General features: G+C 43.0%; 1 protein-coding gene across 2 annotated transcripts in view; it reads right to left on the minus strand.

Annotated features, from left to right (window-relative positions):
* The window catches only part of cdc20 (cell division cycle 20 homolog), a 29,559-nt gene extending 11,727 nt beyond the window's left edge, over window positions 1-17,832 (minus strand). For both annotated transcript variants that reach the window (XM_078219433.1, XM_078219432.1), the window contains exons 1-3: window positions 17,708-17,832; window positions 8,917-9,151; window positions 413-579 (exon numbers count right to left, since the gene is read on the minus strand). In XM_078219433.1, the coding sequence (XP_078075559.1) occupies window positions 413-579; window positions 8,917-9,136 (387 nt within the window). In that variant the 5' untranslated portion in view covers window positions 9,137-9,151; window positions 17,708-17,832. The remainder of the gene's footprint in view (window positions 1-412; window positions 580-8,916; window positions 9,152-17,707) is intronic.
* Window positions 17,833-18,049: the final 217 nt, after the last annotated feature.

An 18,049-nucleotide genomic window follows, 5' to 3' on the forward strand; every position in this document is an offset into this window, starting at 1 on the left:
CACATTTGGCTTGTACTGGGAGTAATGTTTGAAGTTAATCCCTCACACCATTAGCCAAATGGATCATCCTGCCTGCTCTTTGAAAGAACCATTATGCTTTTTATATACTTAAAACAATATTTCAATCTCTTTCTTCATGTCAACAGATCAAGAAAAAAAATAAGCTTTGTAATCTCAGTGTCTGAAACACTAATTGTAAACAGTGGGATGTAGAATCTATCCTTCATACCAGAGAACCCTAGCAGGAACATCTGCTTCCAAGCTGCAATCAAAGCACCAAGAGCAAAAAAATATACAATTATCTCTGGCATTCAGGAATAGGGTTTGCAACCACCCTTGGAACTTTGAAAATGAAGCATCACAATCGTTCGATGTTTTTAAACCCAAAGATAGTTGAATCTTTTATACTCACTTTCTTGGTTGGAGATTCATTTTCTTGGTCATTTTCTTTAGAGATTAAGAAATGTGCCACCTCCATTTGTGCTGCATTACGGACGGGAATGTAACGATCACCACCTGCTTTTGATGGTGTGCCTTGCACTCGGGAACATTTAGAAGATTTAGGTGTTTTTGTTTTCCCTATAAAGCAGGCAGAAAAGCTTGTTAAAAGGCTTCAGCTTTCATTCTGTGTTTCAACTTGCACAAAAATCACCAGTTATACATTTTTTTTTAAAAAGGGAGGAAAGCCACCAGACTGCAACAAAACTACCAAGTCATGGTTTTCTATTCTCACCTGAATCACCATATTGTCCTGAAAACATTATTTGCATGTATAGAAAATTTGTTAGCTAATATGGGGATAAGTGGGTCAATGTCAAGATGGCAACTGTAACTAGTGGAGTATGAGGCCTCACAATCTATATTAATGATTTAGAGGAAGAGACCAAATTTTAGATAGCTGAATTTACTGATGACAAAGCTAGATAGGAAAGTTGTCAAGAGGAAATCCTGAAAATTCATCGCCATTCTTTGACTGCTGCTGCATCAAAATCCTGGAACTCCTTCCCAAACAGCATTGTAGCTGTACCTACATCACACAATCTGCAGCAGTCATAGTTAGAGGTTTACAGCATGGAAGCAGGCTCTTCGGCCCAACTTGTCCATGCTGCCCCCTTTTTAAAAAAACTACTAAGCTAGTCCCAATTGCTTGCGTTTGGCCCATATCCCTCTATACCCATCTTACCCATGCAACTGTCTAAACGCTCGAGCCAAAATTGTACCTGCCTCTACTACTACCTCTGGCAGCTTATTCCAGACACTAACCTCTGGAAAAACTTGCCCTTCTGGACCCTTTTGTATCTCTCCCCTCTCATCTTAAACTATGCCCCCTAGTTTTAGACTCCCCACCTTTGGGAAAAGATATCGACCTATGCCCCTCATTATTTTATAGACATCTATAAGGTCACCCCCAAGCCTCCTACACTCCAGGGGAAAGAAATCCCAATCTCTCCAGCCTCTCCTTATAACTCAAACCATCAAGTCCCGGTAGCATCTTAGTAAACCTTTTCTGCACTTTTTCTAGTTTAATAATATCCTTTCTATTACAGGGTGACCAGAACTGTACACAATATTTCAAGTGTGACTTTACCAATGTCTTGTACAACTTCAACAAGACATCCTAATTCCTATAATCAATGTTCTAACCAATGAATCAAAGCAAGCCAAATGCCTTCTTCACCACCGTCCACCTGTGACTCCACTTTCAAGAAGCCATGAACCTGTACCCCTATATCTCTTTGTTCTATAACTCTCCCCAATGCCCCACCATTAACTGAGCAAGATCTACCAAAATGCATCACCTCGCATTTATCTAAATTAAACCTCATCTGCCAATCAGCTCACTGGACCAATTGATCAAGATCCCGGTGCAATCTAAGATAACCTTCACTGTCCACCATGCCACCAACCTTGATGTTATCTGCAAACTTACTAACCATGCCTCCGAAATTCTCATCCAAATCATTAATATAAATGATAAATAACAATGGACCCAGCACCGATTCCTGAGGCACACCGCTGGTCACAAGCTTCCAGTTTGAAAAACAACCCTCGACAACCACCCTCTGTCTTGTCATTTCGCCAATTTTGTATCCATTTGACTACCTCATCCTGGATCCCGTGAGATTTAACCTTATGCAACAACCTATCATGCGGTACCTTGTCAAAGGCTTTGCTAAAGTCCATGTAGACAACTGCACGGCCCTCTTCTACCTTCTTGGTTACCCCTTCACAAAACTCAATCAAATTTGAGACACATGATTTTCTACTGAAAGCCATGCTGACTGTCCCTAATCAATCCTTGCGTCTCCAAATGCCTGTAAGTCCAGTATCTCAGAATACCTTCTAACAACTTACCCACTACAGATGAGGCTCACTGGTCTGTAGTTCCCAGGCTTCTCCCTGCAGCCCTTTTTAAACAAAGGCACATTTGCCACCCTCCAATCTTCAGGCACCTCACCTGTGGCTGTCAATGATTCAAATATCTCCGCTAGGGGACCCGCAATTTCCTTTCTAGCCTCCCACGATGTCCTGGGATATACTTCATCGGGTCTCACGGATTCTTCTACTGTGATGCACTTTAAGACTTCCAGGAGTGTACATATAACTTCTGTAATATGCACACTCCTCAAGACATCACTATTTATTTCCCCAAGTTCCCTAACATCCATGCCTTTCTCAACAGTGAATACTGATGAGAAATATTAATTTAGGATCTCACCCATCTCTTGTGGATCCACACACAGATGACCTTGTTGATCCTTAAGAGGCCCTACTTTCTCCCTAGTTACTTGTGTTATAGGTATTTGTAGAATCTCTTTGGATTCTCCTTTGCCTCATCTGCCAAAGCAATCTCATGTCCCCTTTTTGCCCTCGTGATTTCTCTCAACTCTATTCCTACACCATCTACTCTTCCAGGGATCCACTTGATCCCAGCTGCCTATGCATGTCATATGCCTCCTTCTTGACCAAGGTCTCAATATCCCGAGTCATCCAGAGTTCCCTACTTCTACCAACCTTGCCCTTTATTCCAAGAAGAATGTGCTTACCCTGAACCATGGTTAACACACTTTTGAAAGCCTCCCACTTACCAGACGTCCCTTTGCCTGCCAACAGACTCCGTCAATTAACTGAGGAAAGTTCCTGCCTGATATCAAAATTAGCCTTGCCCCAATTTAGAATTTTAACTTTTGGACCGGACCTATTGTTCTCCATAGCTATCTTAAAACTAATGGAATTATGGTCACTGGTCCCAAAGTGATCTCTCACTAACTTGTCACCTGTTCTTCCTTATTTCCCAAGAGGTGGTCAAGTTTTGCCCCCTGAATGAGAAATTCCTCCTGAATACACTCAAATTTCTCTCCATCCAAGCCTAATACTAGAATCACCACCACCTTTTCAAGGGCAATAAATGCTGCCTGAGCCAGTGACATGCACATCTGGTACATGAATAGTAAAAAAGGTAAAGCATCTGAAAAGCAACTTGGGTAAAGGGTGTGGCAAGAAATCTGGCAGATGGAGTATAATATGGGAAAATGTGAACTTGTTCACTTTGGCAGTAAGAATAGGAAAGTATACCATTTAAACAGAGACATTGCAGAAAAGTGGTATTAAAGATTCTAGATTTCCCGGTACATGAATGACAAGTTAGGAGGTAGGTACAGCATGTGAATAGGAAGACAAATTCAGTGTTGGCATTCATTGCAAGGGGAATGGAATAGAAAAGGAAAATGCTGTTACAGTTGTACAAGGCCTCTGGAATATTATGCAGAGTGTTGATCTCCTCAAGTACAAAGCAGTAGCTCAAAGGCAACTGATTCCCATGATGAAATGGTTATCTTATGAGCAGTTTGGATCTATACCCAGAGTTTAGAAGAATGAGAGATGATCTTATTGAAACAAAGATCCTGAGGGCAGACTTGTATGCCGAGGAGACATTTTCCTCTATGAGGGAAGACTATTAACTTTCTCAAGCTTGGAATTCTCTTCACCAGAGAGCAGTGAAGGTTGGGTCATTGAATATCTTGAAGACTAAGATAGGTAAGACTTTCAATCAACACAGGAGTAGAGGGTTTAAAGTCTATTAGTGTCAGAAGTAGGCTTACATTAACACTGCAATGAATTTACTGTGAAAATCCCCTCATCACCACATACGGGGGAAAAGAGTAGCAAGACAAGACACTCAGATCAGCTGTGAGCTTACTGAATCGTGGAACAGGCTCAAAGGGCCAACTTAGTTCCTTAATAGAGAACTATTAGCTTTGGTCCAACAAGATCAGTTTTCCCCAGCAGCCACAATGAAATAAGCATTGCCAGCTTGGAACTTTATGGGAGCAAATACTGATCATCTTGATGGTTGTCCGCTTTCTCCAATACATTAATGAGCAAAACCTGACTAACCGCATGTCTGACTAGTAAATGCAAAATGAGCAATAGTTTTTATCTTTGGACATGATCTCATTACTCATCAGGTTTGTGCATGCACTCTTTAGCTTTGTTGGGAGCTTGCTGGTGAAATGGTATGAAGAGAAGTTGTGTAATATTTTTGCTAGTTGAATGGTTTACTGTTCCTACATTTAAGAAAATATTTGAAGTACTTTATCTGTATTGTACATGTGCAAAAAATTGAATATGTCCACCATAGCTAGTTAGCAATTTCTATGGGACGAGACTGATATTCTGAAACAGCAGCGAGACACTTAGCACAGCTACACAACCTCATATTCCTCATCTAGGAAGAGCCCATGCCAAAGGATCACAGGAACACCAGGACCATATTCAAGGAAGACAAATCAGATTGCAGTATCTGCAGAGAAGTCTCCCTGCTGTCTGCCACAGACAAGATCATTGCAAGGATCCTCCTCAACTACTACCCCCTTTGAAGCCAAGGAATCCTTCAAATCAACTGTTTTCACCCTCAGGAACCACAGACGTGATCTTCACTGCACAGCTATTGAGGCAAGTTCGAGGAAAAACACCACTGCATATTATACTTTTCAACCTCACAAAAGACTTTGATTCATAACCACTAAGACTTGTGGAGCATCCTCAAATTTAGTCACCATCCTCTGCTTACTCGTATGCATCCTTACCAACTTAGCTACTACAACCCAGATCTCAGTGGAAACTGGGGTCAAACAGGCTGTGTTATTGCACCAGTACTTCTCCATTTTCCTTGCTGCAATTTTACACCTCATCTCCAACAAATTATGCACAGGAATGGAGATAATCTATAGAACAGGAACTGCCTCCAAACCAAAACCACTCTGACCTCAGTCAGAGCTTCAGTATGCAGACAACACAGTTTCGGGTCATTGTCAATTCCTCTAAAGGACACAGTGATGGAAATTTTGTCTAATAATCCACTGGCTGGTAACCAAAATTTAACTTAACAGACTTTATGAAAACACAGACAATAAGGGGACTTGCGATCACAGCCAAAGGCGGCTACCCCAATTTATATCACTATACATTCCACATTTCAACCTACTGGAAGGCAGGTGGTACATTTGCAAAGCCTAAAGACAATACCACCTGCAACTATGAATGACCCACATCCCCTGTCCCATTAAGACTTACCACTTGGACAACGGGACTCTGGTTAAGATGGCTTTCCAGGCAGAAGCCAATCAAGTTTTCCTTGGAATGCACAGACAATGACCTTATTTGGATCCACCAGTAGTTGGGTCACAAAAGACAAATTAAGATAAAGGACATGTGATGGGAAGAGAAAGCCTAAGAGCTCCAACAATGTTGTCCATCATGACATGCAAAGCTTTCTGAACTCAAGGTCATCTATAGACCAAGGTCAAATGGACAAAATCCCCATTGCTCATAGGAAGACAATGCCACCCATCGCTGGATAGAACATTCTCAACAACTCCTCAACCACCCGCTCCAAGCTACCCCCCAGAAGCCTGGGGAGGAATTCATCTGTGAATCAGAGCTGCAACAAACAAGATTAAAAAAATAAAGCCTGCAGCCCTGATGATATTTCCAGCTGAGGTCTTCAAAGCAGGTGGGCTCACATCAAGACTCAAGTGCACACTTTATGGATTTGGGAGAGAAAGAACTCCCTACCGTGCTACCCTACCCCCAATTCAGGATGTGACAACTAATTTTAAAGAAAGGAGATAAATCATGCATTTCCCTTTTGTCCAAGCAGGGAAAATCCTGACAGTCTCCTGATAAGCTTACTTCCTGTGGCTGAGGAAATCCTCTCAGACAGTGTGCCTTCCAAAGGAACCTGACAGTTTTTGTCAGACATCCAAAAAAAAATCAAGAGGAACACCAATAACTCTTCATTGCATCCAGCAATCTGAACAAAGAATTTGACTCAATAAACTGTGAAGCTCTGGATTATGCTCCAAAGATTTGGATGCCCAAGAAACCAACTCCATGATATAAATACAACTACTGAGTGGGAGATCTGAAATAGTTGCCTTCAAAATCTACAAGCAAGGCTGTGAAAGCCTGCATAATTTACTATTTATAATCTACCTGATAGTAGCTACTCACCTCAAAGATCAACTGCCCTCTGGTGGTGAGTGTACACAAAACTAAACTGACCACCAGAGACATACTGGATCTACAGTTTACAGATGACAGCAGTGTCATTACCACATTTGCAGGCCACACCTGATTTTTTCAATTATGCACAAACCTCAACTGTCTGGGAATGTGCCAAAACAGAACTCAAACTCACCACACCTGGTCAGCCAAATATTCTATTTCAACATACATGTATATGGAAAGTGAGGCCTGAAACGTCAAGCACTTCCCATACCTTGGCAGCTCTTGCTCTCAAAAAAAGGGCACCATTGACGATCCAACACCAGATCAGCTATGCCAGCTCAGCCTCCTACAAACCATGGCAGTGAGCTTTTGACAGCAAAGACCCCCACAAGTTAACAGTAACCTGTACAGAGCAGGTGTCATCACCACACCACTTACTGCAGCAAGACCTGGACTTTGCATCAGCAACCAACAAGAGCACTAGTGAAAATCCATCAGTGATGCCGCTGTCCCATCCTGATTCATCGGGAGGACTTGAAGCCGGCTGCAAAAGCATTCAGGCAAAATCATCTTTAATGTACTGGACATGTCTGGATGGCCAAAAAGAGCCAGAAAAGGAACAGAATCTGGTTGAATGGAAGAGATGGCAGCACAGTGGTAATGTCACTGGACTAGCAACCCAGACCAAGGTTCTGGGAATAAAGGTTCAAATAAAGGTTCAAATGCCACTATGGTGTTTGTAATTGAATTTAAAAATCAGTAATGGTGACCTTGACAGCAATCACTGATTGCCATAAACTAATCTGGTTTACTAATGCCTGTTAAGGATAGCTGATTTCCTTCCCTATCTGGTCTGGTTTACATAGAGCTCCAGACCCACAGCAATGTCACTGACACAAACAGCCCAACAAGTCACCACTACAGGATTAAACCAGGTGGAGCACCCAGCATCAACCTAGGCACCAAAACAACAATGGCACACCCAACCATGTCAACCAGCTTCAGTAACATTTGAGAGTTTTTGGAGAGTTGTCCCAGACCAATCAAGCAATAGCCTGAGGAGAGTCATACTCACCGAATCATAACTTACAATGTTACAGACACCACCAATGCGGGTTAGGAACTGTCCCACTAGACCCAGTGGTGACAGTCAGGACGGAGTTGCCCAGAGAGTCCTTAACATTGACTCAGGCTCCCATGCAGTCTCATGGCAAAAGGTCAAACATGGGCAAGGAAACCACCTGACCATGTATCACCCACCATCAGCTGATGAATCAGTATTCTCCCCATGTTGACCATCACTTGGTGTAAAGCATTGAGGTGGCAAGGGCACAAAATGTACTCTGGGTGGAGGACTTCAATGGCCATCACCAAGACTGGCTCAATAGCACCACAACTGACCAAGATCCATTTGACTAGGTCTGCGGTAGGTGGTGAGGGAACCAGAGGAAAAAACTTCCTTGACCTCATCTTCACCAATCTACTTGTCACAGATGCATCTGTCCATGTCCATGATCAGGAAGACGATCACCACCACACTTGGAGACAAAGTCCTGCCCTCACAATGAGGATACACTTCATTACTGTGCTAAATAGGATAGACTTTGAACAGACCCAACAGTCAACTGGGCAAGACCATCAGCAGCAGAACTGCATAAATATAACTCCATGGCCCAAAACATCAACCCACCCACCATTACCATCAAGCCAAGAGATCAACCTTGGTTAAATGTAGGATGCAGGAGCAGATAGCAGGACCAGCACCAGGGACACTTAAATAGTGTCAACATGGTGAAGCTGCAACACAGGACTACTTGCATGCCACCAAACAGTGGGAGCATTAAATGAGAACTTACTATCACCCTTATTCAGACCTCAAGCACTTTCAAATTGATAATCCAGTGGAATAAATACATCCTTCTGAAAGCACACATTTTCAGATCAATTCTTAGCCAGCCAGTCTCAAAGATTTCGATTCACAAGAAAAATTTTACTTCATTCCTCCCCCCACTGAAATTCAATCACCATATCCTAGGTTCAAGAACAGAAAAAGCCACACATTGTTCCCTTCAAGCTCCCACAGCAATTCAGAACTTACTACAGAGGCCACATTGGAAAAGGTTGAGGGAACATTGCATGGTACGGCTGAGTCAAAGGTTTCACAAACATTATAACTCTAATTTGCAGGAATGGAGCACATTCCAAAATAAGCCCAGACTCAGGAGAAATTATACATGTATTGTTCCATTTCTCTATCATTTTACCCCCAAACTTTAGGATGCAACTTGATAGAAGCTGAACAAATGCTTCCCAAAATCTCATCATCATTGGCTTGAGCCAAGCATCAAAAACTAGAGTAATGCTAATGCAGCAAGCATACAGTTTAAAATTTCCTCTAGTTACCTGGTGTCTTGCTAGGTGTCACCACCTTGGATGCATTCAATGACCGGTTTGTAGTTTTCATTGGCGATAGACCACTGGTATTAGCTGAAGTAGACATTGACCCAGAAGCACTATTGTTCTCCTTTGCTTTCCGCTGCCACCTGGCTAGCGGCCCATTTGTTATGGGAGCATCCAATTTCAGGAGGTTGTTGATGTCACTCTCAAAAACAAACTGAGACATTCTAAGCACACACTTCTGTATAAAAGGAAGGAGACATTAAAAGTACAAGTTAAAAGAGAAACTTGAACAAGCTGACCTAGTTAATACAGACATGTACTTCAACTACAAGTGCCATGGTTTCAACAGTGGATTAGGGTTCGCTTATTCAGTCTCCAAACACATTAACAGATGACATCTAGTCGTTAAACTGGAATTCTAAGTTTAGCATATTTGGTTATCCGATGTTCCTTGCTGATGTACTCATGTCTCTATTTCCAAAGCCCAGGATCCCATATGCATTGTTAACCAGCTTCTCAACTTGCCCTACAATCTTCAATTTGTGTACATATACCGACAGGTATGTGTCCTGCATTGCCTTTTTATAGCACCATCGTCAGTGCATTCCAGCCCTGAATTACTTAGGCATATTGAACATGTTTCTAAAAGAAAGACGAGCAAAACATGGAGACAAAGATGGCTGAGAACATAAATGGACCACCTTCTGAAAAATTCCTACATGAATCATACTTAGTCCCGAGGCAGCATGGAATATCACATCCGAATGGTGTCAGGGACTTGAGGGTTGAAAGGGGGAAAATCAGAAAAATGCAAAAGACTGAACTTTAGTCTCCGAGACAATGGAGACATCCCCGGAACTAAAACAGAAAAAGCTTGAAAATCCTCAGCAGGTTTGACAGCATCATGGACTGAGAAAAGAGCCAACGTTGAGACAGGATGATCCTTTGTCAGACATCCCTGCAGACATCGAAGACAAATCTGCTGCTAATTTATCTCAATGTGGAACTGGTCCAAGTTCAAGAAATCAAGAAACCTGACTCTGGGGTAAACAACATGTTTGGTTGTTGCTTTTCAGGAACACCCAGGGACATGGGTTTGAAAAGCCAACCCCAATACAGACCCCTGCAGAACCAAGCTCTATACCTTCCTTCAATCCAAAAAATCATCCATTCACTTGTTAGTCACTCTGCCAACTTCAGATCCATGCTGCTCCCCCTTTTATTCCATAGGCATCAGCCTTCAAAACCTATGAGGAACTTCAAAAAACATCTTTTGAGTCCATAGGCCCATCAACTGCATTTTACCCTCACCTACTGCTTGCTTACCTTAATAATCAAAAAGAAAGTTAATTAAATGCAAGTAGTGTAAAGGTTAACGCAAACGTGTAAAATGAGAGTTCTTATCTTGGGGAAGTGATGCAAGATTACATAACAGCAAGGATGAGGTCTCATTCTTTATGTAGTTATTCTTTATGTTTCTATTATATTTTGAATAAAGTTAGTGTTAAACCCTAGCTCAAGACTCCACACCACAGACACAAGAACAGAAGATGGTGACAGGTCAACAAACAGCAGGGAAAAAAAAACCAACAGCCAGCAACCAAACAGCACATGGATAAGCAGCAGAGTAATCATTGTCATTACTAGATTGCTGTGAGCAAGTTGCAGGTCTAAGCCAAGCTGATGTGTGCCTGAACTAGCACCAGGGATTTCCTAGGTAATGAAATAAAACAATGAAAGCATTCAATGCCTACTTCAGTGTCAGGAAAGAACCATTGTTGAGTGGGCAAAGCTTTATAAGTGCACCCAACAACTGGGGGAAAATTATTGATTTGTTTATTAATGATCTGTATCAACTAGCAGAAAGTTGGAAGAATTAATTCAAAACTGTGGAGTCCTGAAGTTGTGGAGTGGTTGAAAACTTGTCAGACCTCCAGGATGAATTAACTAAATGAAGACAGTTTAGTTAACCAGACCAACAGAGGGCAGAAAACAGAATAGTTCCATACTTTTGAGGTGGTAGGAAGACTCATTTGCAAAGAAACACTGACTCAATGCGAAGAGGGCATAACAACCACCATAATCAAGTGTTTCAGATGATAGAAAAAAGGTAGCATTGACAGAGGTTGTTCTAATAAAACCGCAGAGTGCCATTTTAAAACAGTGCTGTAACATTGCAGAAGAAAAATCCTCAATGGTTAGCAAAATCCAGCAAATTGAATATTAATGACTTAGAGGTGCTGTTTCTGGGCACAATTAAAGGGTCAATAGGAAGTTGCTGAATTTTTGGCCTACAGACATAAACTGGATAGTGGAGCTGGAGGAGTTTCAGTTTTTCCCCATGTTGAACTGTGGTTGGAGCAAGATTTTCTTCAGCCATCAGATATATATCTCCATGGACCAGGAGGCAAACAAGTCATGGGACAGATGACAGCAATGCTTCAACACGAGGACAAGTAGAAGAGATTCGTACAGATTTGCAATTGATCTACAGACTGGAGGAATTTGAAAATCAAGAGCAGCCTAAAGATTTTAGACCTGAATTTCCAAATGAACAGGAAGCCAAAAACAGATCACATCACTTTGAGTCCCAAAGTAAGACCAATGTGCGTGTGTTTGTTTACACCAAGGAAAGTTCCTCAACCATTCTGTTGCAGGTAAATCAGGAAGTTGATTCAATGTTATGACAAGTAATTTCACCTATAATAAAACATATGTTAGTGTTCAAGGGTGGTTCCAGCACCATCATATGGATCACTGGTTGAACAAAGCTGTTGAAAGGAAACATTCATCCAATGTTGTCTATAGATTAGAGTCCAGCAAAGCTGGAAAGAGTTCACCTTTCACCAAGTGAGGCACAAGTAGGGACCTTTGGCAAGTACCCCTAGGGAATTCAAATATTTCACTGTTGGGAGATATTTCAACAGATTACCTTTAGGTATCACATCTGCACCTGAGATTTTTCTGCTACAAAGAAGCAGGATTTGCTTTAACAACAAACGAGTGCTCACAACTGACTATTAAATTACTAGGGCACATTGTACATGCATCAGGAGTCAGTGCAGATCTTCAAAACTAGAGCTAAGATTTTCCACCTCCTCAAAGTCACAGAGCTCCAATGATTTATGGGGATGGTGAATCACATGGAGAAGTCCTTGCCCAACTTGGCAAATGAGAATGAACTATTAGGTCAGCTGCTAAGACTGGACCAGGCTGTGTGTTGGGATGAAGTCCACCAGACAATGACTCAATCTGGTGAAATGGTGCGACGACGATCATCTCTCCCTCAAAGCAAATTAAACAAGAGTTAATCATTGACTTCAGGAAATGTAGTGGAGGACATGCCCATCTATATCAACTGATGAAGTGGAAATGGTAAAGAGCTTCAAGCTCCTAGGTGTTCAGATCGCCAACAACCTGTCCTGGACCCTCCATGCCAACACTATAGTTAAAGCTCATCAACACCTTTACTTTCTCAGAAGGCCAAGCAAATCTGGCATATCCACTATGACTCTCACCAATGGTTACAGATGCACCATAGAAAGCATCCTATCTGGATGTATCACAGCTTGGTATGGCTCCTAGTCCACCAAGACCACAAGAAATGAGAAAGGATTATAAACATAGCCCAGTCCATCATGCAAACCAGCCTCCCATCCATTGACTCCGTCTACACTTCCCATTGCCTCAGGAAAGCAGCCAGCATAATCAAGGACCCTCTGCACCCTGGATACACTCTTCCACCAGGAAAAAAATACAAAAGTCTGGGGTCACATACCAACCGACTCAAGAATAGCTTCTTCCCTTCTGTTGTCAGACTTTTGAATGGTCCTATCCTATTAAACTGATCTTTCTCTTCACCCCAACTAACAATATTCTGCACCATATCCTTCTCCCCTATGCACTTTATGAACAGTATGTTTTGCCTGCAAGAAACAATACTTTTCACTGTATCCCAGTACATGACAAAAATAAATCAAATCAAAATGATCCAGAATTACCTACAATTGTTGACAAAGATGCATTATCAACTGGATTGGACTTTACTTTCCAGATTCTAGACCAGTGTACTCACGTCTCATTCTTTCACCAAAACAGAACAAAGATTTACAGCTATTGAAAAAGAAGCCTTAGCTGCCATTTGGGCTTGCGAGAAGTTTGCAGACGATGCCCTGGGTGATAGAAAGGGAACCTGGAAGATCACTTGAACTGTGATTCACATTCTGCCCAACTGACTGAGAAAATGCAGATAGCTTGAATTCTCAATTTCCTTCGAGAGCCAATGACAGTTGGGTTGACTGGCGAAATCACCATAGCAATTGCCCTGTGAATGTAAACAAGGTGGTTCAGATCTTGGAAGTGATGCAAGATCATTTGACTATCAAGATGAGGTCCTCTTGAAGCCTCATGGCAAGGATGAAATTTAATTCTAGATGTTATTCTTCATGTTGTGAATAAATGCTAAACACCACGTCAAGACTCCAAAACACCTTGAACATTAGAATGTGATTTACTTAGTAAATTATCCGAGTAACTGTTAATTCACACCAGATTGTCTCTAAATGCTCTAACACCTTTTCCACCACACAGGTAAAACTGATCAGCCTGTAATTGCTAGTTTTATCCCTGCACCCTCTTTTTAAAAAAGTGCAGTATTTTAAATTTTACAGTCCTCTGGCACCACTTTGCTTTTTAAGGCGTGAAAGATTATGTCCAACACCATCACAATTCCCCTCAGCATCTTCTGATGCATCCCACCCAGTCCTAATGACTTAACTACTTCAACCTTCTGGCACCTCATCAATAAACTCATAAGTTAGTTAAATGCAGTTTGCCATAACAAACCAATGCTGACTTTCAACCACCAGCCAGTTGAATCCATTCCACAGGCTTCCAATAAACCTTCATTATTAAATTCAGCCCAAGTCAAGGTCATCAGACAACTTTCACAACAGGCCGAGTGTTAGCCAGTATTACCAACAGATGATGCCAGTGTCTGTCACTGATCAGTGCAATTTTCACCATCTTGTAACACTGATGGATGATTTAAAGTGCTGCAATGACAAGTGGCCTCCATGACTTTATCGATGAGGAGATAGATCAAGAGTATAGTGTCTCAGGAGAACATGGATACTTTTGTATTTGTGAACACTATTAGAAAATCTGTGTATTGACTTACAGGTAACCAAAGTGGAAATGCAAAATTTTTCACCTTAGTTACCTACCTGTAAGTCAAGTAACTACAGTAAAGATATACTGTGGGTGTACTGAATTCATTGCAAAAAAAGCAATGCTTGCACTAAGGTTCACCTCAAGTGAGGTTTAGACTAAGGTATGTGACTGTACATGAAACAACTGTATCAGGCTTTTTTTTTAGGGGGGCGGGGGGTTGTTTGGAGGAGGGAGGAAGAAATTCCACAACTTCAGTCCAATGCAGCTGAAGAGACATTTAGAAATGGCACAGTGATCCATATTGGAGATGCCAGCATTGAAGAGTAAAGATCTGAGAATTGTCTTTAGGTCAGTTGCAGGAAATTGACCCCCCACACACAGATGAAAGCTGCAGAGCCAGGCCCACCCAACCCTCATACCCAACTCACGTGCAGAGCCTAGTCATACTGCAACGTGCAAACAGGAGCAGGTCACTTGTCACAACGGTGCAAAAACCGACAAACACCCAGTGGTTGCACCGCAGGGCTAGGGTTGTCACCTTTGATTAAATGCATTCATTCTTGCAGATTTAATCACACAATTTGTCCCACACAATCCATCAATGAGTCAACACATCCATCATTGCGAAGTTCTGCCTTCCTAAGCCAATTAGAAAGCACAAAAATTCATTAATCAAATTGATTGCATTTGACTATGAGCTCAACAGCCTCTCTTTTGCCTAATTCAATACTTTTATAAAAGCAAGATAATGTAGATGCCAGAATCAGAAACACAGCATGGTGGCACAGTGGTTACCACTGCACACTCAGCACCAGGGATTCTGGTTTAATTCCAGCCTCAGGTGACTCACTGTGTGGTGCTTGCACATTCTTCCAGTCTGTGGGGTTTCCTCCAGTTTCCTCCCACACTCCAAAGATTTTTGTTTTATTCCTGGGCATCACTGACTTTTGGCTAAGATCAAGTGTAGTATGGACAGGCTGCACTTGGTTGAGTCATTAGGTTACATTTAAGCTTCATTTGAAGCAATTTTTAAAAGCGGCATCTCGGCCTTTTGGCTAAGATGCAAATGAGATCAAGCCTTGGAGGAGGTGAGTCTGCACCTACTCCAATCAGCTTGGCTCATGTAGATCAGGCCCAAGACAGGAGTGTAGGCCCTGTCTTGTCAACTTGGATCGGAAATGTCTCAACTTGTTGAGACTCTGAATTGGACTTGATTTGATTGAATTGGAAAAGTATTTTTTTAAAAAATCACTGGCCAGCATTTATTACCCATCTCTAGTTGCTCTCAAACCGAGTAGCTTGCTAGGCCTCTTGCTAGGGCTGATTGGCCTCCTTATTCTGCACTGCAGGGATTCTGTGATGGCAATATCCTCCTGAGGGCAGTTGAGAGTCAGCCACATTACTGTGGCACTGCAGTCACATGTTGGCCAGACCAGGTAAGGACAGCAGATTTCCTTCCCTAAAGGACATTAGTGAACCAGATGGGGTTTTCCAACAAACAACAATGGTTTCATGGTCATCAGTAGATTCTTAATTCCAGATATTTATTGAATTCAAATTCCCCCATCTGTCATGGTGGGATTCAAACCCAGGTCCCCAGAATCCAGCTTCTGGATTAATAGTCTAGCAATAACACCACGAGGCCGTCACCTCTCCTGTAAATATGTGGGAGTTAGGTTGATTGGCCTTTAGTGTCAAGGGGATTAGTAGGGGAAATACATGAGGTTACAAAGGTAGGGCTTGTTGTCAGTGCAAGCTCAATGGGCTGAATGGCCTCCTGTACTGTAGGGATTCTACAAAAAACAGAAAACGATGGAAAAACTCAGCAAGCCTGACAGTATCGGAGGAGAAAGAAAGTAGAGTTAATGTTTTGAGTCAGTCAGACTCTATTCTTCAACATTTTCACATTTGGTAAAGAGAAATGCTTAAAGAAAACAACAAAAAAGTCACAATGAAAAGTACTTTTCTCTATACTTGCACAAAACAATGTCCTGGAGATTGGTTGTCAAATCCTGGAGGGTTGGCAATCCTCAGAAGATTATTGCCATCACAGAATCCCTACAGCGCAGGATAAGGAGGCCAATCTGCCCATCAAGTTTACGATGTGGAGATGCCGGCGTTGGACTGGGCAATATCCCTCCGTATACACAGCCCTCCGTATACACAGGATCTGCTCGGATGAGGAGGATCGCAACAGACACCTCCAGACGCTGAAAGATGCCCTCATAAGAACAGGATATGGCGCTAGACTCATTGATCAACAGTTCCAACGCGCCACAGCGAAAAACCGCACCGACCTCCTCAGAAGACAAACACGGGACACAGTGGACAGAGTACCCTTCGTTGTCCAGTACTTCCCCGGAGCGGAGAAGCTACGGCATCTCCTCCGGAGCCTTCAACATGTCATTGATGAAGACGAACATCTCGCCAAGGCCATCCCCACACCCCCACTTCTTGCCTTCAAACAACCTCAAACAGACCATTGTCCGCAGCAAACTACCCAGCCTTCAGGAGAACAGTGACCATGACACCACACAACCCTGCCACAGCAACCTCTGCAAGACGTGCCAGATCATTGACACAGATGCCATCATCTCACGTGAGAACACCATCCACCAGGTACACGGTACATACTCCTGCAACTTGGTCAACGTTGTCTACCTGATACGCTGCAAGAAAGGATGTCCCGAGGCATGGTACATTGGGGAAACTATGCAGACGCTGCGAGAACGGATGAATGAACACCGCTCGACAATCACCAGGCAAGACTGTTCTCTTCCTGTTGGGGAGCACTTCAGCGGTCACGGGCATTCGGCCTCTGATATTCGGGTAAGCGTTCTCCAAGGCGGCCTTCGCGACACACGACAGCGCAGAGTCGCTGAGCAGAAACTGATAGCCAAGTTCCGCACACACGAGGACGGCCTCAACCGGGATATTGGGTTCATGTCACACTATTTGTAACCCCCCCAGAGTTCCACTGGCTGTCTTGTCTGGAGACAATACACATCTTTTTAGCCTGTCTTGATGCTCTCTCCACTCACACTGTTTTGTTTCTTAAAGACTTGATTAGTTGTAAGTATTCGCATTCCAACCATTATTCATGTAAATTGAGTCTGTGTCTTTATATGCTCTGTTTGTGAACAGAATTCCCACTCACCTGAAGAAGGGGCTTGGGGCTCCGAAAGCTTGTGTGGCTTTTGCTACCAAATAAACCTGTTGGACTTTAACCTGGTGTTGTTAAACTTCTTAACAAGTTTACACCAACCCTCCAAAAGAGAATCTTACCCAGCCCTTATCACCACCAACAACCCCATACATTTGTCACGGCTATGTCACCTAACCTCCAAATCCCTGGACACAGGGGCAACTTGGCATGGCCTGGCATGGCCAATGCCCCAAACCATCACATTTTGGACACCAACGGGCAATTTACCTTGACCAATCCCCCTAACCATCACATCTTTGGACACTACAGGGCAATTTGACATGACTAATCCATCTAACCTGGGCATCACTTGCCCCTCAATACAAGAATCCAGGACCCGAGGACAGATCCCACTCTCCTCAGACTGAACAAAACAAGATTTGAAAGAGAAGCATGCATCAGGCAGTGGAGTCTCACCGATTGCTCGGAGCCCGGCTTGGAGAAGGTGACTGAGCGGTTGATCACTGGCGCTCCGGCTCGCGGCTCTGCACAAAATGGCGGCGCCGCCTCGTCACCGCGTTTAAACCCCAGCCACCGAGCCGCGCGCCCTCCCATTGGACCGCTTAAAACTAAACAGCCACCCCATTGGACCCAGCCAGCGGAGCCTCTGATTGGATAGATTGATTTTTAACCGTCGTTCGGTCGCCGTGGAAACCACGCTCGCTCAGCTCGCAGCTGCGCAGTTGTGGGGGTGATAGGCGTTCGCATGCGCGTTACGGCCCGTGCCAAATTGAGATTTGAGACGCCATGTTTGATAAA

Source organism: Mustelus asterias, chromosome 8 (assembly GCF_964213995.1).
Source record: "Mustelus asterias chromosome 8, sMusAst1.hap1.1, whole genome shotgun sequence".
Lineage (NCBI taxonomy): Eukaryota > Metazoa > Chordata > Chondrichthyes > Carcharhiniformes > Triakidae > Mustelus > Mustelus asterias.